General features: G+C 36.8%; 1 protein-coding gene and 1 long non-coding RNA gene across 3 annotated transcripts in view; one reads left to right on the top strand and one right to left on the bottom strand.

Moving 5' to 3' along the window:
- LOC133562925 (A disintegrin and metalloproteinase with thrombospondin motifs 20-like) overlaps window positions 1-24,000 on the bottom strand; it is a 454,296-nt gene that overhangs the window by 56,603 nt on the left and 373,693 nt on the right. The window contains exon 29 of the mRNA XM_061916762.1: window positions 10,542-10,712. Within this exon, the coding sequence (XP_061772746.1) occupies window positions 10,542-10,712 (171 nt within the window). The remainder of the gene's footprint in view (window positions 1-10,541; window positions 10,713-24,000) is intronic.
- The window catches only part of LOC133562926 (uncharacterized), a 12,913-nt gene continuing 6,156 nt past the window's right edge, over window positions 17,244-24,000 (top strand). The window contains exons 1-2 of one of the 2 annotated variants that reach the window (XR_009808952.1): window positions 17,244-17,683; window positions 23,167-23,209. This is a non-coding gene — a long non-coding RNA (uncharacterized LOC133562926). The remainder of the gene's footprint in view (window positions 17,684-23,166; window positions 23,210-24,000) is intronic. The other variant, XR_009808951.1, reaches the window with a different exon arrangement.

The raw sequence follows: 24,000 nt of genomic DNA, 5'->3' as shown, positions 1-24,000 counted from the left end.
ATATTGTAAAATTCTATAATTTTTGTTATTTAAAGGGGAAAACCCGATTCAAAAGTACATAACAGTTGTTTACTGGCTAAAAATAAAATGATCCTGAAAGTGATCACATTCATTTTAGATTTAATGATACTGTACAATATCCTTAAAACATGTCCTTGTGAAATAATTGATAATATTGTACATTGTACTCCTCGTTTCATATTCAAAGTGAAAACATTTAAATGATCGGTTTGCCGTTTAAAGTGAGATCCGTACAATTAGGTCAGGGCTTCTCAAACTTTTTTTTTTTCTGTCATCAGCACTTTAGACTCAAGTCCCACCTACCCCCATCGCCCCAACAAAACAATTTATTGGACATCATGTGTGGTCTCGAGTTGTCTCTTTGCTTTGTTGGGTCTCAGGCTGTCTGCTGCTAGCCGTTTTAGACAAAGAACACACAGGGGTCTCTCCTCTGCCCCCACCTCCGCTGCCGTGAATCCAAGAGCAAGATACCCTTCGCCATATTTTCTTTTAGGTTGACTTTTTGGTTGATTAGACCCGTCATATTTTTGTTTCTCCGCAGACCTTTGAGGTGCGAGTTGCAAATGTATCCATTTTGTGTAATTGTGGTTCGCACATTAGCCTGCTACCCATCCGCGCGAAAGTTTGTTCCTCTTAGCCCTGCCTGCAAAAGTTACTGTTGCTATGTCTGTCAAACTTTCGCTCCTGCCGAGAAATTTAAAGCCTACAGGAAAAATAAGTAATTTACATTTATTTATACGGCGGATTTCACAGACAGAATCACAAAGTGATTTACAGTGTGTATAGAAAATGAAAGCATAGTAAAAAAAAAATCAAAAATAAAAAATTTCCTCCCTTTCCTCGAGCCCCACCTGTCATGTCTCTATTCCCCACACTTTGAGAAATGCTGAATTAGGTCAACATTTTTCGACCCGTATGTACGGTCACCGTGTGCTCGGAGAAGAGGTAGGATTAAATATAAGTTTTACTTCTTAATATTCCTTTTCAGATTTGTTGAAAGGTGCAAATGGAACCATGTGATGTTACTTGACGTAAACATGTCTGTAACAAATACATCAAAACCATAGCCGCGTGTGTAATGACTAACATTTACATAACATTTTGTAGATGGCATTGCATGTCTTGACTTGTTCTATTCTGTCTTTTGAACGTACAAGTCAATGTCTTGTTTTTAGTGTGAGGTTTAACTGTTGTGTTTATTTTGTGTCATTGTGAAGTTTTTTGTACCTGAAAATCAGATATCCCGGCCCCCCAGACACATTTTTTCCTCTATATCTGCTCCCCAGGTCAAAATAATTGCCGAGTGTGACCGTGTGTGACCGTGTGTGACCGTGTGTGACCGTGTGTCTTGGCTACCACTCTTTACCGCATCTCTCCATGAACCCCGAAAAAACATCCGACCAGGAGCGTTGGGCTGCAGTGCATTGTGGGTAGGCGAGTCTTGTACATGATCATGTTCTGTCGGTTCATTTGCAAAATAAACCAGAGAGCACAACTCAGCTTTGATACAAAATGAAAGTAAAAATAAGACTGAGAAGATCAAAATAATTGTCAAAGCAGCATCAAAGTTGTTGAAAGAACTATCTTGGTACCGGGTGCAAGCTGTACTACGGAGAGTAGACGTGACGGAGTCATGTCACCACATTCCAACACCCTGTTAATGGTCCGGTGGAATGCCAGAAGTTTGATAGCAACCGAACATGAATTAAAGGGATATATTAAAAATATGAAAACTAAACCACGTATAATTTGTATTCAAGAAACAGGGCTGAAGCCAAAATTAAACTTTATAATAAAAGGATATATAACGATTCGTAAAGATAGGAATGAAGGGTAAAGAGGATGATGTGCCACATTTATCAAAGAAGATGTAGTCACGGGTAAAGAAACAGCAGAACCTTTAGCAAAAACATTTGTTGAAGTGCACAGTAATGATAATTTGAGAAATGTGGAAAAACAAAAGAGAGAAAAACAATGAGTTTAAATATTGGGGAAATGATGGAAGACAACGTTAATAGCTTTACCAACACTATGGATATGACATTTTCTTTGAATGAAATGGTTCGAATTTTGAAAAAGGTTAAAAATACGTCACCGGGGAAAGACCTAGCGGGTTATCAAATGATCAAAAACTTAGGTGGCATCGTCAAAGAAGTGGTCTTGAAATGATATGACAGGATATATGAAGAAGGAGAATGACCGGCAGAGGGGAAAATTAGCGGTAACAATTCCAATATGCAAGTCAGGGTAAGACCCGGAAGAGGCAGGAAATTATAAATTTGGGGAAAAGTAATGGAAAAAAAAAAAAGATTAATGAAAGACTAGTATATTATTTAGAGTCAAAAGAAATAATCAAAAAACTAACAAAGTGGTAAATAATGTTCAAGACTGGGGAACGGCTTGAGGTTTAAGATTCTCTGTTGGAAAGACAAAAGTCATACATTTTACAAAGACAAAAGTACCAAACAAGCTCCAAATAAAAACTCTAAGGTGAAAATATAGAAGAGGTACAAGTATTTAAATATTTAGGAATATGGTTTGATAAAAATATGAACTAGTCAACCCACATCAGCAAAATAGATTTGATTAGATTAGATTAGATAGTACTTTATTTATTCCTTCAGGAGTGTTCCTTCCGGAAAATAAAAAAATAGGGGAAAAAGTAAAAAGGTGTTAAATATAATGAGGTCTTTGAGGGGTAATGATTGGGGGGCTGATAGGTTAACGTTGAAAACAATACATGTATATATTTATAACTTTAATTCCATCTGTTATTGATTACGGATGCATTATTTACCAATCTGCTTCAAAAACATGACTTGGGAAAATAGACCGGATCCAGTCACAGGCTTTAAGGTTATGTTGTGGAGCTACTACATCAACCCTAGTGCCAGTATTACAAGTAAAAATGAACGAAAAACCTTTGGACAAGAGGAGAGATCAACTCTCAGCAGTTTATCGGGCAACTTTAAAAGGATCCAAGCAAGGATATCCGACTTGTCCAGTGCTACCAATCTGCCAAGAAAAAGAGAAAACAAAAAAGAATAGTTTTGGGTGGATTATAGGAGACATATGTAATAAAGTTAAAATTGACAATATTAAAGTTAGTCCTACAGTACCAATGCCTGCAATACCACCGTGGATGTTTGATAACCAAAAAACATGCAATTACTAAAGAATAGAAATTTAAATAGTTACCGGATAGAAAAATGGATTGAGATATGATATATACGGATGCATCAAAAACTATATATAAAAAAAAAAAAAAAGGTAAGAGCTGTAGCAGTTATCCCACAAGGAAACATAGTATTAAATAAAATAATCAGTGATAAACTATCTGTTTTTACGGGTGAATTGGTAGCAATTTATATGGCAGTTAACTGGATAGAGGAAAACAAAGCAAGGAAAGTAGTTGTGTGCTCGCAGTCCAACAGTGCATTGATGAGCATAAAAAAACATAGCATCAGAAACAAGACAAGATTTAGTTTATGAAATAGTTCAGGTAATCTATAGAATAAATAAAGCGGGAGGTGTGGTAACATTTCTTTGGGTTCCTTGGAAGATATTGTAGGATGGAATTCACAACACATAGGATATAAAGCATTATACACGTATTTAAAAACATTGGGTTAAATAAAAGAATATAGAGTAGGGATCCATCTTGATCCACACTCCATTTCAACCAGAAGGTTGCTTGGCGGAAACAACCGCCCACCTCCGGAATCAGTCCCCGCCCATTCCCCTTAGGCGCGAAATTCATTTGAGCGAAAGACATTAGAGTGAGAGGAGCTCTTTAAAGCTCCTGAGAATCTTAAAAAGCTTACAGAAAACGAGAAAAACTTACAGCGGGTGCCTGTCGGACATTCACCGTCGTTTTCGATGATTTCCCCTCGGAGCAAGGATTCGATGTCTGGAGTCTTTGGCACAATCAAGCCTTCTCCTCTGCCTGGAACGGCCGTTGACGGACCCGCCAGCTTTAAGGGAGACGAGCGAGCCGGAGATGTAAGTAAATATATGTATATATGTATCGTATACCGCATGTTTTTTTTCTTGTAAAATGAGAATCATTTGACTCACCAGACTGCGATTGTGTTAAAACGATCGCGTTAGGATCTTACGGCAAATCCTCTATAAAACAAAATAATGAATACACACAATATTAAATAATTCGAAGGTTTAAACACACCTCGATAATCATCTTCCAACTTTGTAAGACCGTTTAAGCAAAGTTCATCGTCTTTCACTTCGTCGTCATCGGCTGGTAAAAAAAAAAGTATTACAACGTCGTACAAGTGCAATGCTTTTAACGTTTAAATGCTTAAATGGAGTTAAACCAATGTCTAATAACATGGTAAAGCAGAGGTAATGGTGTGTGTGTGTGTGTGTGTGTGTGTGTGTGTGCGTGTGTGTGTGTATGTGTGTGTGTGTGCGTGCGTGCGTGCGTGTGTGCGTGCGTGCGTGTCCTGTTGTTTCAGACGATCGTAAACATTTAAACTATCAAATGGGTGGCCAGTTGCTATTCATACGACATTCTCAAGCTCCCATAAAAACTGAACCCTCCTTTGTACCCCAAACTGACCTGTTGTTTCAGACGATCATAAACATTTAAACTGTCAGATGGGAAGTCAGTAAAAACTGAACCCTGCTTTGTACCCCAAACTGACCTGTTGATTCAAACGACCGTAAAGACCAGTTGCTACGTGACACTGTGTTCTGCGATAGTTTTTTCCATCTGTTTAAATATGTTTTCGTGAGGTATGGAAGTTGTTTCAGTGCGTACGAATGTGTGTGTGTGTGTGTGTGTGTGTGTGTGTGTGTGTGTGTGTGTGTGTGTGTGTGTGTGTGTGTGCGTGTGTGCGTGTGTGCGTGTGTGCGTGTGTGCGTGTGTGCGTGTGTGTGTGTGTGTGTGTGTGTGCGTGTGTGTGTGTGTGTGTGAAGTGTGTGTGTGTGTGTGTGCGTGTGTGTGCGTGTCCACCAAAAACTTCCCAATCCACGATAGATAACGATGAAAATATCGAGAAAGGGCTTCCGTCTCTTCTTTCTTTTAGCTGAAATAAGCAGATATCACCCATTTCGTATCTGAATACAAATCCAAAAGATCCCTCCCCTTCCAAGTCCCATTTCTCACGCAAAGACTCGGTCGGCGGCATCTGAATACGATTTAGAAACACTCGACTTTTTTGCGGAGCGTCAATGTAAGTTTTATTATTTTTATAAATCGACACAGGCGTTTCACTAATCATGACCGAATCGAACAAAGTCTTTACGCTAACGTATAAAGCTCCAAATAATGACTAAGCCTTACACCGCCCTTTTGTACCCCTCCTCTACGTGTGTGTGTGTGTGTGTGTGTGTGTGTGTGTGTGTGTGTGTGTGTGTGTGTGTGTGTGTGTGTGTGTGTGTGTGTGTGTGTGTGTGTGTGTGTGTGTGCGTGTGTGTGCGTGTCCACATCTCCACACGTAACATTCCCAGCCATCAATACATCGAAATCTGGAAGTTGTTTCAAACGATCGTAAACATTTAAACTATCAAATATATGGTCACATGCTGCTCAGATGACATTGCTTTCTTAAAAAAACTGAACCCTCCTCTGTTCCCTGTCAGGTCTTAACTCCACCCTCTTCCTGGTTTAACCACTCCCACCGCAGGTCTTAACTCTGCCCTCTTTCTGTTTAAAACTCCACCCTCTTCCTGGTTTAACCACTCCCACCGCAGGTCTTAACTCCACCCTCTTCCGGGTAAGCCACACCCACTTGACCTTGACATTTGAACCTGACCTTTGACTTTGACCTTTGACTTTGACCTTTAACCTTGACCCCCTCATAAATCATTAACCTTTGAACTTGACCCCTCATAAATCATTGACCTTTGACCTTGAGGGTCATAAATCATTGATTTATGGGGGGTCATAAATCACTTTTGACTAAAGGTAGGGACTTAACTTCTCTCACAGAGGAGAAGTAAAGCCACAATGTTTGTTTTTTTAAAACCTAAATGCTATATACAACATTGAGGTCTTTTGTGTAGTAACCCTGCATATATGATCCCTAGATCTGAGAGTGGAATGGTCAATGTTGTCTCAGTAAAGAGCATAGCCTGGGCAATAAATCCATTTCAACAATAAATGTGATTTCTTTTCGTTGCAGATGATTTGAAAAAAAAAAAAAAAAAATCTTAGTTTTTTCAATTATTGCTCCGGCATGTTTTTTGCCCGAGGAGCATCTGTGGCTTCCGCCCTTCCCCTTACTTCCTTAGAGGAGATTCACACACTTGGTTAATCCTTACGCGAACGTGAGAGAGAGTTCCAAAGAAAAGAAAAGTGTCCTCGGTGGTTTGGATTTGTGACAACGATCGTGGAAGAAGCGACTGTATGCTGCAAAGTGTGTTTGAAAAAGGAAGCAGCACTACAAACTTAATCGAGCATCTGAAAACGAAGCATAGAGTCGAGTGAGGGAAATGCAACTCTTCTGGAGGTGAACAAGACCGCAATGACAAACAAACTCCCGCTAAAAAGCAGCTTATAGCAATGGTGGAACCATTTACACAGGGTACCATGCATGATGAAAAAGGAAGTGGTGCATGTACAATGGTATATCCTGCATCCTCTCAATGTTTTACTTGTGTATATATTTGCATACAAAGTGCAATATTACATTTGTATTTACGGAAGTTTTTTATTCAAAACATAACTTTTAGTTTTGCACTTAATTGATCTGATTGATTATTTATTATTATTTGTTGATTACTGGTATCTATTTATTTATTGGAATTCATTCAGGTGTTTTATTAAAGACAAAATTAGTGCCTGCCAGAGCAAGCTTTTAATTTAGTCCTTTGAAATGTACTACATAATAAGTGCAATTTATAACTGGTCTTAAAAGAAAAATAAAAAAGGAAAAAAATAAAATAAAATAAAAAATATATATATAATGTATATGTAAATATATATTCATATATACACACACACATATATACATACATATATACATATACATATATACACACACATATATATGTATATGGATACATATATATATATATATATATATATATATATATATATATATATATAAACACACACACACATATATATATATATATATATATATATATATATAAACACACAAATATATACATACATATACATTATATATATACTATACATACATTTATAGATACAAATACATATATATATATATATATATACATATATATATTCCTACGCATATATATATATATATGTATATATATGTATATATATATATATATGTATATATATGTATATATATATGTGTGTATATATATAAATATATATATATATATATATATATATATATACACACACACAGATATATATCTATATATGTATATATATGTTTATATGTATATATATATGTACATATAAATACATATATATATATATGCTTATATATGCGTAGGAATATATATATATATATACATATACATATATATATATATATATATATATATATGTATATATATATATATATATATATATCTCCATCCATCCATCCATCCATTTTCTACCGCTTATTCCCTTTCGGGGTCACGGGGGGAGCTGGCGCCTATCTCAGCTACAATCGGGCGGAAGGCGGGGTACACCCTGGACAAGTCGCCACCTCATCGCAAGGCCAACACAGATAGACAGACAACATTCACACTCACATTCACACACTAGGGCCAATTTAGCGTTGCCAATAAACCTATCCACAGGTGCATGTCTTTGGAAGTGGGAGGAAGCCGGAGTACCCGGAGGGAACCCACGCATTCACGGGGAGAACATGCAAACTCCACACAGAAAGATCCAGAGCCTGGATTTGAACCCAGGACTGCAGGACTTTCGTATTGTGAGGCAAACGCACTAACCCCTCTGCCACCGTGAAGCCCACAAGACATATATATATATATATATATATATATAGGTGTGGGAAAAAAATCACAAGACTACTTCATCTCTACAGATCTGTTTCATGAGGGGTTCCCTCAATCATCAGGAGATTTTAATGGAAGCATTCGAATACAATGGTTTATATAGAGCACAGAGTGGGTGGGTACAAGCAGGCGTAGGGTGTGGTGATTGGCTCATGTGTTACCTAGGAGGTGTTTCCGTCTATGGCGGCATGTTGAAATGATTTCACTGCGCTTGTTGAGGGATGATAGCTCTGGATGATATATAATAAACAGTTTCTCTTTTAAGCATAGGTTGCATCTTTTATTACCACTGTTGTAAGGTGTGCTGGATGCAAGAATTTGCCATGTTATTGAATATTCAACATTATTGTCTTTGAGGTTCCAAATGTGTTTGCTGAGTTCTGTAGAATTCTGCAAAGTCTGGTTTCTAAAGGAGGCGTTGTGATTATTCCATCTTGTTTTGAACGCTCCTTCGGTTAATCCTACGTACGTGTCGGATGTGTTAATGTCCTTGCGTATTACCTTTGCTTGGTAAACGACTGATGTCTGTAAGCACCTTCCGTTGAGAGGGCAATCAGGTTTCTTGCGACTGTTACATTCGTTATTGGTTTCAGAGTCGTTTAGTCTGGGGGTAGGCAGTCCTTTTGCAATTGCTTTGTTGTGGTTTGAAATGATTTGTTGCATGTTATTCATACAGCTGTAGCTCAATTTAATGTTGTTCTTGTTGAATATTTTTCTCAGGGTGTTGCCTTTGGGGAAGTGTTTGTCGATCAGAGTGAGGAACTTGCGGCCGATGTTGGTTGAGACGTCTTTGCTGAATGGCGGATTGTACCAGATGATGTTGTTTCGTTTTCTGCTCCTTTTTGGTTGGTTTCCTGGGGTGGGTTCATAGGTGAGGGTGAAGTTGTATCCGCTTTCATCAAGTGCTTTCTGGTACGGGGGGGTTGAGCTACAGCTGTATGAATAACATGCAACAAATAATTTCAAACCACAACAAAGCAATTGCAAAAGGACTGCCTACCCCCAGACTAAACGACTCTGAAACCAATAACGAATGTAACAGTCGCAAGAAACCTGATTGCCCTCTCAACGGAAGGTGCTTACAGACATCAGTCGTTTACCAAGCAAAGGTAATACGCAAGGACATTAACACATCCGACACGTACGTAGGATTAACCGAAGGAGCGTTCAAAACAAGATGGAATAATCACAACGCCTCCTTTAGAAACCAGACTTTGCAGAATTCTACAGAACTCAGCAAACACATTTGGAACCTCAAAGACAATAATGTTGAATATTCAATAACATGGCAAATTCTTGCATCCAGCACACCTTACAACAGTGGTAATAAAAGATGCAACCTATGCTTAAAAGAGAAACTGTTTATTATATATCATCCAGAGCTATCATCCCTCAACAAGCGCAGTGAAATCATTTCAACATGCCGCCATAGACGGAAACACCTCCTAGGTAACACATGAGCCAATCACCACACCCTACGCCTGCTTGTACCCACCCACTCTGTGCTCTATATAAACCATTGTATGTGAATGCTTCCATTAAAATCTCCTGATGATTGAGGGAACCCCTCATGAAACAGATCTGTAGAGATGAAGTAGTCTTGTGATTTTTTTTTCCCACACCTACATATCGCGCTCTACCACGGTATCGAGCACCATTCTCCGGATAATCCAATCAAGACATATATATATATATATATATATATATATATATATATATATATATATATATATATATATATATATATATATATATTCCTACGCATATATAAGCATATATATATATATATATATATATATGTATTTATATGTACATATATATACATACAAAACATTTTTTTCATAGTTTTCAGGGGTGCGACTTACACTCAGGAGCGACTTATGTGTGAGATTATTAACACATTACCGTAAAATATCAAATATTATTATTTAGCTAATTCACGTAAGAGACTAGACGCATAAGATTTCATCGGATTTAGCAATTAGGAGTGACAGATTGTTTGGTAAACGTACAGCATGTTCTATATGTTATAGTTATTTGATTGATTCTTACCATAATATGTTACGTTAACATACCAGGCACCTTCTCAGTTGGTTATTTATGAGTCCTATAACGTACACTCATTCAGCCTGTTGTTCACTATTCTTTATTTATTTTAAATTGCCTTTCAAATGTCTATTCTTGGTGTTGGGTTTGATCAAATAAATTTCCCCCAAAAATGCTACTTATACTCCAGTGCGACTTATATATGTTTTTTCCCTTCTTTATTATGCATTTTCAGCAGGTGCGACTCATACTCCGGAGCGATTTATACTCCGAACAATACGGTACATATTGCGTTCTACCACGGTATCAAGCAATATTCTCTGGATAATCCAATTAAGACATACATATATATATATATATATATATATATATATATATATATATATATATATATATATATATATATATATGCTGTATATTATATATACACATACATACTGTATATATATACATACATACATGTATATATTGCAACCTTAAAGTTACAAAAAAAATGTGTTGTTTTGACGATGTTCGATTACCTCGCTCCACTTGTTGGCTTTCCAGGTGGGACACCCTCGACCACGGCACGTCTTCTGGGTCCGCGGTCGCGGAAGATGAGCGCAGTGCTCCTCTCCTATTTTGGTGTGGTTCCGGTGCTGAGCGCAGGTGACCTCCCGCTGTTGGCTGCCACGGCCACAAGTCACCGAACACTTCAGGGAGAGGAAAATAGAAAAAACACACCTGCATTAGTTGTGACTTCTTATGAACACTTGGAGAGTTCAAGCTCATAAGTTCAAAACGTAGCAACTCAGTGAGGGTAAGTCACGCGAGTCCTCAGCAATTCCCGTGAACTCCACTAGCTACGTTTGCCTTTTTAAGACGAAGCTTGCAAAAAATTGGGTAAAGTCACACGAGATGTCATCGAATCTTGAGAGTCTTCAGTTCAGCGAGCAAGTTTGTTCAGATTTTTTTGCTTGTGCCACACCAGTGGTGTGTAACTGTAACCATAGAAACCAGAACGGGACTGCGACATCACACAAAAATATTACGTAACTATTACGTAATTCCATGTAACAATTATAATACACCACTAGGTGACACATCCAGTTACCGTAGAACCTTGATTATAAACATAAACTTAATCAACTTCACAAACCCCTGTTGTAAAAACTTCTTCGATTTACTAACCACAGATCCCATAAAAATATCCCTTTGGTGTACGAAACTACACACTTTGTGCCCGGCAGCACAGCCATTTTGTGCCTGACCGCATAGCTCTGGTGGGCGGGCTGATTGATTGTGTGTTGTTTTTCTTGTTTTTTAGCCTTTTTACAATTTTTACAACAATTTTGTAGTTTTGCTAGCTGCACATGAGTCCAAAGAAAGCAATGGGTAAGCGGTGTGTGGTTTGAAACATTCAGGAAGTATCCACAGCGTTGTCGACACTGCCTTTCCCCCCTCCCTTCTGCTGCATGCAAAGAAGATTAACCAGCAAAGTATATATATATATATATATATATATATATATATATATATATATATATATATATATATATATATATATATATATATATGCGGCACACAGCTGTTTTAAATGCCCACGGCACATTGTAAAAATACTATTAAAATAAAAAAAAAAAACATAAACAAAAGTGAAATAAAAAACATTAATGGCTAAATGTTATTTAAAAAAAGTTGCAACGTTAACTAAGAAAACAAAGCTGTTTTTTTTCTTTCAAACTGTCATTACTCAAAACATAATATTGAATCAAAATCAATGTTATTATGAATTATTGACCTATCCAAGGATCCCATTACTTCACATCAAATATTCCACTAAGAAATATATTTTTGGTGGAAGATTTAGCAAATTTGTTAAATAAATAATCAAAAAATTTATATTTTAGTTTTTTTCTTACTGTACCGAAAATTAACTGAACCGTGACCTCTGAACCAAGGTACGTACCGAACCGAAATTTTTGTGTACCCTTACACCCCTAATATATATATCCATCCATCCATTTTCTACCGCTTATTCCCTTTTGGGGTCGCGGGGGGGTGCTTGCGCCTATCTCAGCTACAATCGGGCGGAAGGCAGGGTACACCCTGGACAAGTCGCCACCTCATCGCAGCGCCAACACAGATAGACAGACAACATTCACACTCACATTCGCACACAATCAACCTATCCCCACGTGCATGTCTTTGGAGGTGGGAGGAAGACGGAGTACCCGGAGGGAACCCACGCATTCACGGGGAGAACATGCAAACTCCACACAGAAAGTTCCCGAGCCTGGATTTGAACACAGGACTGCAGGAACTTCGTATTGTGAGGCAGACGCACTAACCCCTCTGCCACTGTGAAGCCCTAATATATATATATATATATATATATATATATATATATATATATATATATATATATACACACACATCCATATATATACACACATTTTATATATATATATGGATACACATATATATATATATATATATATATACATACACATATATATATATATATACATACATATATATATATATATATATCCATATCTACATACACATACACATACACACACACACACACACACACACACACATATATATATATATATATATATATATATACACATATACATGCATACATACATACAATTTGTGATTTCAAACTGAGTGCACTACAGGACTAGTCAGTTTAGTTTCAGTTTATTATTTCTTCGGTCAGTGGTCAACAAAATAAAACAGTTGTACATACATAAATTGAAAATGTTGCAGACCGAAAGGATTTAGGCTGAAGTTGAACACTTGTTGCGCCTAACCCTATAACTGTGACTAGTGATAGTGTGTGCGTGTCGGCAGGGTGGCTGAATAGAAGGACAGTTCGGTTAGTTAATGTTTAGCCTTTGTTATTGAATTGAAAATTGATTAATCTCCCCATTGTTGTGTTTGATAAACAGTAGCACTTTATATTTTGTTTACATTGTGCAAACTTTTACTGAGAGGTGGAGTTTAGTTGAGCTTGGATCCAATTATTTTTGTTTGCGTTGTTTCTTATGGAGAAATGTGCTTTATTATACAATTCATTTGAGATTCCTCCCCAAGCAAGTAAGAGCTTTTCTTCCTGTCACTTACTCACAGTAACCAAGAAATGGTAAAATGAGCGGTTGTTTTTTGTATTTTGTATTATTAAACATGTTTTTTTCTAGATTGTCCCTCGTTTTAAGAGCTTTTACTTATTTTCAGTCATTGACTTTACATCGTAATCTTAATTTTTAGCATTATATTCTGGCCATTTTAGTTTAAATGTAAAAATAACTATTCAAATAGGATATTTTGGTTGTCACAACATGGAAAACAATCTTGTTTAAAGATTCTGCAACATCTCAAAGATGCTTTATTTAACAATTATTGATGAATAGTGCTTGTTTGCAGAAAATAATACTTATTTTTATCTTAAAAGTTATGCTAATTTCTAGATACACAAATCTTCATTTAGGACATCTTATCATTTAAAATAAACAAGCTGCATGGACAGATAATTTCACTCGTTTTTGATATTTTTTTCCCTGAAATGTACTTTATTTTTGTCTGATATTACTAACAAAATTACTAACCGATATTACAACGGAAGGTAGCCAGCTCGTTTGAATCTTTTCACCGGATCATGTTACCTCTGCTTCATAAAGAGACTGCATGTCGGTCATATCTTCTTGTCAACAAACGGGATATTGTTTGGATGGCAAGTTTGTAACTCCAACCATTCAATATTCCCATTGTATCAAGTAAAATTACCAAGCTTATCATTTCACAAGTAGCTTCCTGAAATCTACTTTATTCATCTCTGATATTGGAAACGTGAATTTCAAATATTTATGTATTATTTTCCCAGCTCTGGAAAAAGTAGAGGTCGTCTTTTATTCACCGTTGACTTCTTTCCTGATCAATATCGAATCATCGACATCATTCACGGTCTTTTCCACGTACAATAAACTTCATTTTAGACTCCTCCCCAAACAAGTCGGAGCTTTTTTTCCTGTCACTTACTCACAGCGGCCAAAAAATTGGAGAATGAGCGGTTGTTTTTTTGTATTTTACTACACTGCAAATTATTTGACACTTGCCAAGATTAACCATCTTATTTTTAGATTTTCTCTTGTTTTAAGAGCTTTTTACTTATTCTTAGTCCTAATCTTCATTTTTTTTCATTATTTTCTGGCCATTGTAGTTTCAAAATGTTAAAATAACTATCAAAATAGGATATTTTGGTTGTCACCACATGGAAAACAATCTTGTTTAAAGATTCTGCAACATCTCAAAGATGCTTTATTTAACAATTATTGCTGAATAATACTTGTTTACAGAAAACAATTCCTTATTTCTCTCTTAAAAGTCAGGCTAATTTCTAGCTACAAAAATCTTCATTTTGGACATTTTATCATGTAAAATGAACAACTTGCATGGACAGATAATTACACTCGTTTTTAATATTTTTTTTCCTGAAATCTACTCTATTTATCCCTGATATTACTAACAAAATTACTAACCGATATTACAACGGAAGGTAGCCAGCTCTTTTGAATCTTTTCACCGGATCATGTTACCTCTGCTTCATAAAGAGATTGCATGTCGGTCATATCTTCTTGTCAACAAACGGGATATTGTTTGGATGGCAAGTTTGCAACTCCAACCATCCAATATTCACATTGTATCAAGTAAAATTACCAAGCTGATCATTTCACATGTTGTTTCCTGAAATTTACTCTATTCATCTCTGATATTGGAAACGTGAATTTCCAATATTTCTGTATTGTTTTCCCAGCTCTGGAAAAAGTAGAGGTCGTCTTTTATTCACCGTGGACTTCTTTCCTGATCAATAACGAATCATCGACATCACACGAGGTCTTTTCCACGTGCAATAAACTTCATTTTAGACTCCTCCCCAAGCAAGTCGGAGCTTTTCCTCCTGTCACTTACTCACAGCAGCCAAGAAATGGTAGAATGAGCGGTTGTTTTTTGTAATTTACTACACTGCAAATTCTTTGCCACTTGCCAAGGTTAAACATGTTATTTCTAGATTTTCTCTCGTTTTAAGAGCTTTTTACTTATTCTCAGTAATAATCTTAATTTTTATCATTATATTCTGGTCATTTTAGTTTAAAAATGTTAAAATAACTATTCATACAAGATATTTTGGTTGTCACCACATGGAAAAAAATGTTGTTTAAAGATTCTGCAACATCTCAAAAGATGCTTTAACAGTTATTGAAGATAATGCTTGTTTGCAGAAAGAAATACTTATTTTCATTTTAAAGTCATTCTAATTTCTAGATACACAAATCTTAATTTAGGATATTTTATTTAGTAAAAGGAACATGCTACATGGACTAGTTTTTAATATTTTTTTCCTGAAATCTACTCTATTTATCTCTGATATTACTAACGGAATTACTAACCGATAATACAACGGAAGGTAGCCAGCTCTTTTGAATCTTTTCACCGGATCATGTTACCTCTGCTTCATAAAGAAATTACATGTCGGTCATATCTTCTTGTCAACAAACGGGGTATTGTTTGGATGGCAAGTTTGCAACTCCAACCATTTAATATTCCCATTGTTTTAAGTAAAATGACCAAGCTGATCATTTAACTGGTTGTTTCCTGAAATCTACTCTATTCATCTCTGATATTGGAAACGTGAATTTCCAATATTTCTGTATTATTTTCCCAGCTCTGGAAAAAGTAGAGGTCGTCTTTTATTCACCGTGAACTTCTTTCCTGATCAATATCGAATCATCGACATCACACGCGGTCTTTTCCACGTACAATAAACTTCATTTTAGACTCCTCCCCAAGCAAATCGGAGCTTTTCTTCCTGTCACTTACTCACAGCAGCCAAGAAATCGGAGAATGAACGGTTGTTTTTTTTGTATTTTACTACATTGCAAATTGTTTGCCACTTGCCAAAATTAAACATGTTATTTTTAGATTTTCCCTAGTTTTAAGAGCTTTTTACTTATTCTCAGTCATAATCTTCATTTTTATCATTATATCCTGGCCATTTTAGTTTAAAAGTGTAAAATAACTATTCAAATAGAATATTTTCGTTGTCACCACATGGAAAACAATATTGTTTAAAGATTCTGCAACATCTCAAAGGATGCTTTATTTAACAGTTATTGATGATAATGCTTGTTTGCAGCAAAAACTACTTATTTTTATTTTAAGAGTCATTCTAATTTCTAGATACACAGATCTTAATTTAGGATATTTTATTTAGTAAAAGGAACACACTGCATGGACTAGTTTTTAATATTTTTTTCCTGAAATCTACTCTATTTATCTCTAATATTACTAACGGAATTACTATGCGATATTACAACGGAAGGTAGCCAGCTCTTTTGAATCTTTTCACCGGATCGCCTTACCTCTGCTTCATAAAGAGATTGCATGTCGGTCATATCTTCTTGTCAACAAACGGAGTATTGTTTGGATGGCAAGTTTGTAACTCCGACCATCCAATATTCCCATTGTATCAAGTAAAAATACCAAACTGATCATTTCACTAGTTGTTTCCTGAAATCTATTTTATTCATCTCTGATATTGAAAATGTGAATTTCAGATGTTTATGTATTATTTTCCCAGCTCTGGAAAAAGTAGAGGTTGTCTTTTATTCACCGTGGACTTCTTTCCTGATCAATATCGAATCATCGACATCATTCTCGGTCTTTTCCACGTACGATATTTGGATCCCAAAGCAAGCGGACGCCGCTTCCCCGCCGCATTTCACGGCCAAGCGAGTCCACTCCAAACATCCCCGCTCGACAACCCAAAATGGAAGGCTCACGCCCATGGAATGCCGGCTGGGCTATACAACCTGTAAACAAACCAATTACTGAGCAAGGCGGGCCTCCTGTCAACTGCGTAGGCCCAAACATGGACGTATGGCGGCGAGACCGTCATCTGGTACCAATAAGGAACCGTGAAGAACTTCAACAACGCAAGCATGAGAGCGGGAGGGAGGGGGAGCGGAGACAAAGCAGCTATATGATGAAAGCACTATTTCAGACAAGGAGCAATTAGGGCGTCATCTATTTTTTGCTGGAGCCAAACTGGCACAAGACTGGCATATTTTCCAGTCCGGATGATGGACATAATATGGCATTGTCCTGCTAATGATGACCTCACTTTGTTGCATAACAGGACACTCACGGAAAAGGAAAAGCAGGACTTAACTCTAAGGTTTTTTTTTTGGTCCCCCCCGACCCCCGGCTTGACACTGCAGACACATGCAAGGCACACATTGTAATTAGCGAGGCATTTTAAAGACAGGGCGGCCTCAGCTGACGCACAAACATTAAAAGGTGCGTTCACATGCACACCGGAAAAAGAAGATAACGCCCTCCGCCACCTCGCTTTTTTTTTTTTTTCCTAGAAGGGTTCGTGTTGAGGAGTCGGCCCCTCCTCGGGGGCTGTAGAAAAGGCACGGAGGAAGGAAATCGCAGCCATACGGGCTACGCTCCCCCGGCTGAATTTTATCTGGGGGGGGGGGAGAAAAAAAAGTAAAGTGCTCCTCCCTCGCTTCGTATGTCAGTCCTTGAGGAGAGCTGGCACGGCGCGGCAGGCTTGTGCCTCGCAGACAAAGATGAGGGCAGATACACGGCTGACTGGAAACGACAGGTAGGAATATACTCCATTATTACTCTCATAGATGTGCGTTGTCACATTATTACTCTTAAATAGCATAGAGTTACCTTGAATGTACTGCCATGGTGGTCATATCTTCTTGTCAACAAACGGGGTATTGTTTGGAAGGCAACTTTTTTTCACTTAAGTCATCGCTTTTTTGTTCAATATTCACATTATTAAAACAATATTGTTTTAACACGTTATCATGGACGCCCCTGCTTATTTTAGCAAGACAACGCCAAGCTACGTGTTACAGCAGCGTGGCTTCATAGTAAAAAAGTGCAGGTACTAGACTGGCCTGCCTGTAGTCCAGACCTGTCTTACGTTGAAAATGTGTGGCACATTATAAAGCGTAAAATACCACAACAGAGACTGTTGAACAACTTAAGCTGTACATCAAGAAAGAATGGGAAATAATTCCAATCTGAATAGCTTCAAAAATTGGTTTCTTCAATTCCCAAACGTTTACTGAGTGTTGTTAAAAGGAAAGGCCATGTAGCACAGTGGTAAAAATGCCCCTGTGACAACTTTTTTGCAATGTGTTGCTGCCACTAAATTCTAAGTTAATGATTATTTGCTCAAAAAAATGTTGTTTCTCAGTTCCAACATTTAATAATTGCAGTCTATTCAATCGAATATAAGTTGAAAAGGATTTGCAAATTATTGTATTCTGTTTTTATTTACGATTTACACAATGTGCCAACTTCACTCGTTTTGAGTTTTGTACTTCCATGGCGGTCAAATCTTCTTGTCAAAAAACGGGGGATTGTTTGGAAGGCAATTTTTTTTCACTTAAGTCATCGCTTTGTTGTTCAATATTCACATTATGAAAACAATCTTGTTTAAAAGACATTATCATGTACGCCCCTGCTTATTTCGGCAAGACAACACCAAAGCCACGTTTTACAACAGCGTGGCTTCATAGTAAAAAAGTGCAGGTACTAGACTGGCCGCCTGTTGTCCAGACCTGTCTTCCATTGAACATGTGTGGTGTATTATGAAGCCTAAAATACCACAACAGAAACCCTGAATGGTGAACAACTTCAGCTGTACGTCAAGCAAGAAAGGGAAATAATTCCACCTGAAAACCTTCAAATATTGCTCTGCGGTTGTTACTAGAGATGTCCGATAATGGCTTTTTTGCCAATATCCGATAATTCCACGACTTTATATATCGATATCGGTTGATATCTGAATCGGTAATTAAGAGTTGGACAATATCGGAATATCATTATTATGCCTAATTTTGTTGTGATGCCCCGCTGTATGCATTAAACAATGTAACAAGGTTTTCCAAAATAAATCAACTCAAGTTATTGAAAAAAATGCCAACATGGCACTGCCATATTTATTCTTCAAGTCGCAAAGTATCTTTTTTTTAACATGCCTCAAAACAGCAGCTTGGAATTTGGGACATGCTCTCTCTGAGAGAGCATGAGGACGTTGAGGTGGGCGGGGAAGAGTTGGGACTGGGTAGGGGTAGCGGGGGTGTATATTCTAGCATACAGGAATAATTAGTGCTGCAAGGGGTTCTGGGCATTTTTTCTGTTGTGTTTATGTTGTGTTACGGTGCAGATGTTCTCCCAAAATGTGTTTGTCATTCTTGTTTGGTGTGGGTTCACAGTGTGGCGCATATTTGTAACTGTTAAAGTTGTTTATACGGCCACCGTCAGTGTGACCTGTATGGCTGTTGACCAAGTATGCTGTGTGCATTCACTTGTGTTTGTGAAATAAGCCGTAGATATTATGTGATTGGGCCGAAACGCAAAGGCAGTGCCTTAAAGCAGTGGTCCCAAACCACAGGGCTTGATTGGTACCGGGCCGCAGAATAATTTTTTATTAATTTTTATTTATTTATTATTGTTATTATTTTCATTAAATCAACATAAAAAAACTCAAGATACACTTACAATTAGTGCAGCAACCCAAAAACCTCCCCTTTTCATGACAAAAACCTCCCCTTTTCATGAACCACTCCCTACAGCGGCGTTATCAAAAGTCATAAATTTTACTTTTTGAAACTGATACCAATAATTTCGATTTTACGTTTTAAAGCATTTATCGGCCGATAATATAATTGAGAAACAAGCAACATTTGTTCTTTTTTTCTGTCTTTTTTATTTTATTTTTAATCGCTATGTAAAGTATGACATAGTATTCCAATCATTTTCATGTTGGTGAAGTGGATGTTTTGGAGTGCCAGGATTTGTTATTTTTGTACAATATCGAACGTGCCTATTTTTTTTACAAACATTTTAAAATTGGGTGTAGTTGATTATCCAAAACATTCTGTGCGGACACAAATCAGAGATTTCTTCCATTTAAGCTACATTTTAGTGTGTTTGTACAAAAAAATGGACCAAAAATGTAATAAATTCCTTCAATGTTGATGAAGTTATGGAGTTTTTCTGTGTTCACCATAGGGTTGTACGGCAGTGGTTCTCAACCTTTTTTAAGTGATGTACCCACTGTGTAAATTTTTTTAATTCAAGTACCCCCTAATCAGAGCAAATCATTTTTGGTTAAAAAAAAAAAGCTAAAGGAGTAAAATACAGCACTATGTAATCAGTTTCTGATTTATTAAATTGTATAACAGTGCAAAATATTGCTCATTTGTAGTGGTCTTTCTTGAATTATTTCAAAAAAAGATATAAAAATAACTAAAAACTTGTTGAAAAGTAAACAAGTGATTCAATTATAAATAAATATTTCTACACAGAAGTAATCATCAACTTAAAGTGCCCTCTTTGGGGATTGTAATAGAGATCCATCTGGATCCATCAACTTAATTCTAAACATTTATTCACAAAAAAATACATCTTCTACATCAGTATTTATGGAACATGTCCACAAAAAATCTAGCTGTCAACACTGAATATTGCATTGTTGCATTTCTTTTGACAGTGTATGTGAAATACATTCATATTTTGTTGAAGTATTATTCAATAAATTTATTTATAAAGGACTTTTGAATTGTTGCTATTTTTAGAATATTTTAAAAAAATCTCACGTACCCCTTGGCATACCTTCAAGTAGCCCCAAGGGTACGTGTACCCCCATTTGAGAACCACTGTTGTACGGTATATTATTGTACTGGTATAGTATTGCTGTACTAATGAATCAAAAACAGTACTATACTCTGTTTGAAAAGTACCGTTTCCCGGTACTGGTTTTACGGGTATGCGAGCATTTTCGGCAGCGCAAAATCACAGAGTACTTACAACCAGCGAAGTGTGTAGACAGAAAACGGAGAACGGACACATTTTGGCTTAAAAACTAAAGATAAAGGTGAAGTTATAACACTGAAACACACTGAAATGTTACAGAGAATGAAACACTCTCGTGACACTTTTGCCTTCCCGAGTTGTCGCGGCAATTAATTTCACATGATGAGCACGGTTCAATCCACTGTAATACAGAGGAGGAGGAGGACTAAGGGGGGAGATCATGCAAGGATTAAAAGGGAATCATCCAATTTGCATGAACGAGTCAAACCAAGGAAAACAGCTTTTGGAACTTATTTTATCCCCCCACTCTCTCTCTCTCTCTTTCTTCTGCTTCTGGAAAGAAATGCAGCTGCACATAATGGAGCGAAAAAATAGGGGATGAGCGACATTCCTCCTTTGACAGTTTCACGGCAGCGCAGCAAATCACATAATTGAGTGCGAAACCACTTCATTTACAAACTGTTAACAGTTCGTCAAAAAACTTCTCATGCTATTTAACATGAACGTTTAAAACGTAATTATAGTTAATGCTTACTTGACCAAAAAAGTATTTGCAATACTAACAAAATCAACCTTGAATAAATGTAAATAAATACTAGGGAAAGTAATAACGCTGCAAAAAGTCAGTGTTCAAAAACGAGAAAAAAAGAAAATACAAAAATCAGGAGTATTTTATTAGAGCTAAGCAAAATTATCTGCCAAAAGAACAAGAAAATTTAGTTTGTCATGACATTCCAAAACAAGTAAAATGAGCTAACCTCAATGAACCCCGAAAATACCTTAAAATAAGTATATTCTCACAAATAACAAGTGCACTTTTCTTGGTAGAAAAAAAAGACCTTGTTGCTCAATATGTTGAAAAATATTCTTAAATTAAGTAAATGCTATTATCGTGACATAATATGCGCTCGGCATCATGATTTTTTTCACCATGCTTGAAATACGACATTATTACTTTAAAAAAGTAGTTTCATTTTTGCGAGTGTAGATGACACAGCTTTGCAACACTTGATATTCTAGTTCCAAGCATGTTTTACTCAATGAAGGTAATCACATCTCAGCAACAAGCTGTAATATCTTATTGAGATTATTTAGGATCAAAACCCTTAAAACAAGTAAAACGCTAACACAAAATCTGCTTAGTGAGAAGAATGATCTTATCAGACAGAAAATAAGCAAATATCAACCTTTTTTGAGATATTTAATCTTACTTAGATTTCAGTTTGTGCAGCGTTGAATGTACCTTCATTGCGGTCATACCTTGTCAACAAACGGGGTATTGTTTGGAAGGCAATTTCTTTTTCACTGAAGTCACTGCTTGGTTGTTCAATACTCACACTATGAGAACAATCTTGTTTAAAGACGTTATCATGGACGCCCCTGCTTATTTAAATAAGACAATGCCAATCCAGCTTTATAGTAAAATAGTGCAGGTACTAGACTGGCCTGCCTGTAGTCCAGACCTGTCTTCCATTGAAAATTTGTTGCACATTATAAAGTGTAAAATATCACAACAGAGACTGTTGAACAACTTAAGCTGTACATTAAGCAAGAATGGGAAAGAATTACACCTGAAACATTTCACAAATTGGTCTCCTCAGTTCCCAAACATTTACAGAGTGTTGTTAAAAGGAAAGGCCATGTAACACAGTGGTAAAGAAAGCCCCCGTGACAACTTTTTTGCAATGTGTTGCTGCCAATAAATTCTAAGTTAATGATTAGTTGCCAAAACAAATTTTGTTTCTCAGTTCCAACATTAAATATCTTGTATTTGTAGCCTATTCAATTGAATATAATAAGTTGAGAAGGATTCGCAAATCATAGTATTGTAAATCGGCGGTCATATCTTCTTGTCAACAAACAGGGTATTGTTTGGAGGGCAAGTTTGTAACTTCAATTATTGATTTGTTGTTCAGTGTTCCTGTTGTGTGCGTATGTTGTTGTCTACTGTGTCACAGTGTGATGTTGCCTCTTCCTGTTTGGTATCAAGTTCATTTTAGTGCGATACTGCTCGTTGCTTTCACCACTAGAAAGATATTCCCTGCATTGAACTCGCCACACTTGTTGTCGAGAACAACCACATCAAATGTGGCGTGCCACGTTACATCAAGCTATCTATCGCTATCGGCCTAAATGTTATTTATTATATTACTCGTTACTAGTAAAATAATGAATATTTATTAAATAGCGCCGTTATTATGAACACTGGTTAATTAACGCTAATAGTTTTTTTTTGTTTCCTAAAAGGGGAATGTCTTTGAAGTACCCAGAGAGGAACCTGCCTCACCAGGTAAGCCAAAGTTTAGCCTAAGATGCAGCAAGGTAAATGATCCGGACACATTGGTTACTGGATACTAATACCAAAACCTTGGGAGACTTTGTATACCATCATGATTTAGTACTTGTTTGTGTGGACAAATGCCATGTTTTACAGTAGACTACAGTAGTGTCCAATCAAGGACACCTATTACATACGTCTAGCTTGTTTGCTATTGTGCGCTTAGCTGTTGTGTAACCGCTAGCTCCTAAGTAGCCATTGCCCACCATGTTTACCTTTTGTAAATAACCTCACTAAAACACAAGAAAAAATCAAACTTGACTGGACTGGACTGGACTGGACCGAACTCTGAACTGGACTCTCACAGTATTATGTAAGATCCACTATGGACTGGACTGTCACAGTATTTATTATGTTAGATGCACTACGGACTGGACTCTCACACCATTAGGATTAGATCCACTATGGACTGGACTCTCACTATTATGTTAGATCCACTATGGACTGGACTCTCACACTATTATGTTAGATCCACTATGGACTGGACTCTCACTATCATGTTAGATCCACTATGGACTGGACTCTCACACTATTATGTTAGATCCACTATGGACTGGACTCACACTATTATGCTGGATCCTCTCGACGTCCATTGCATATCTTCTTGTTAACAAACGGGGTATTGTTTGGAAGGCACATTTTTCACTTAAGTCATCGCTTTGTTGTTCAATATTCATATTACGAAAACAATCTTGTTTAAAAACTTTATCATGGATGCCCCTGCTTATTTCAGCAAGACAATG

Source organism: Nerophis ophidion, linkage group LG12, assembly GCF_033978795.1.
Source record: "Nerophis ophidion isolate RoL-2023_Sa linkage group LG12, RoL_Noph_v1.0, whole genome shotgun sequence".
NCBI lineage: Eukaryota > Metazoa > Chordata > Actinopteri > Syngnathiformes > Syngnathidae > Nerophis > Nerophis ophidion.
The sequence above is the reverse complement of the archived record's forward strand: the minus strand, read 5'-3'. Positions and strand labels throughout refer to the sequence as shown.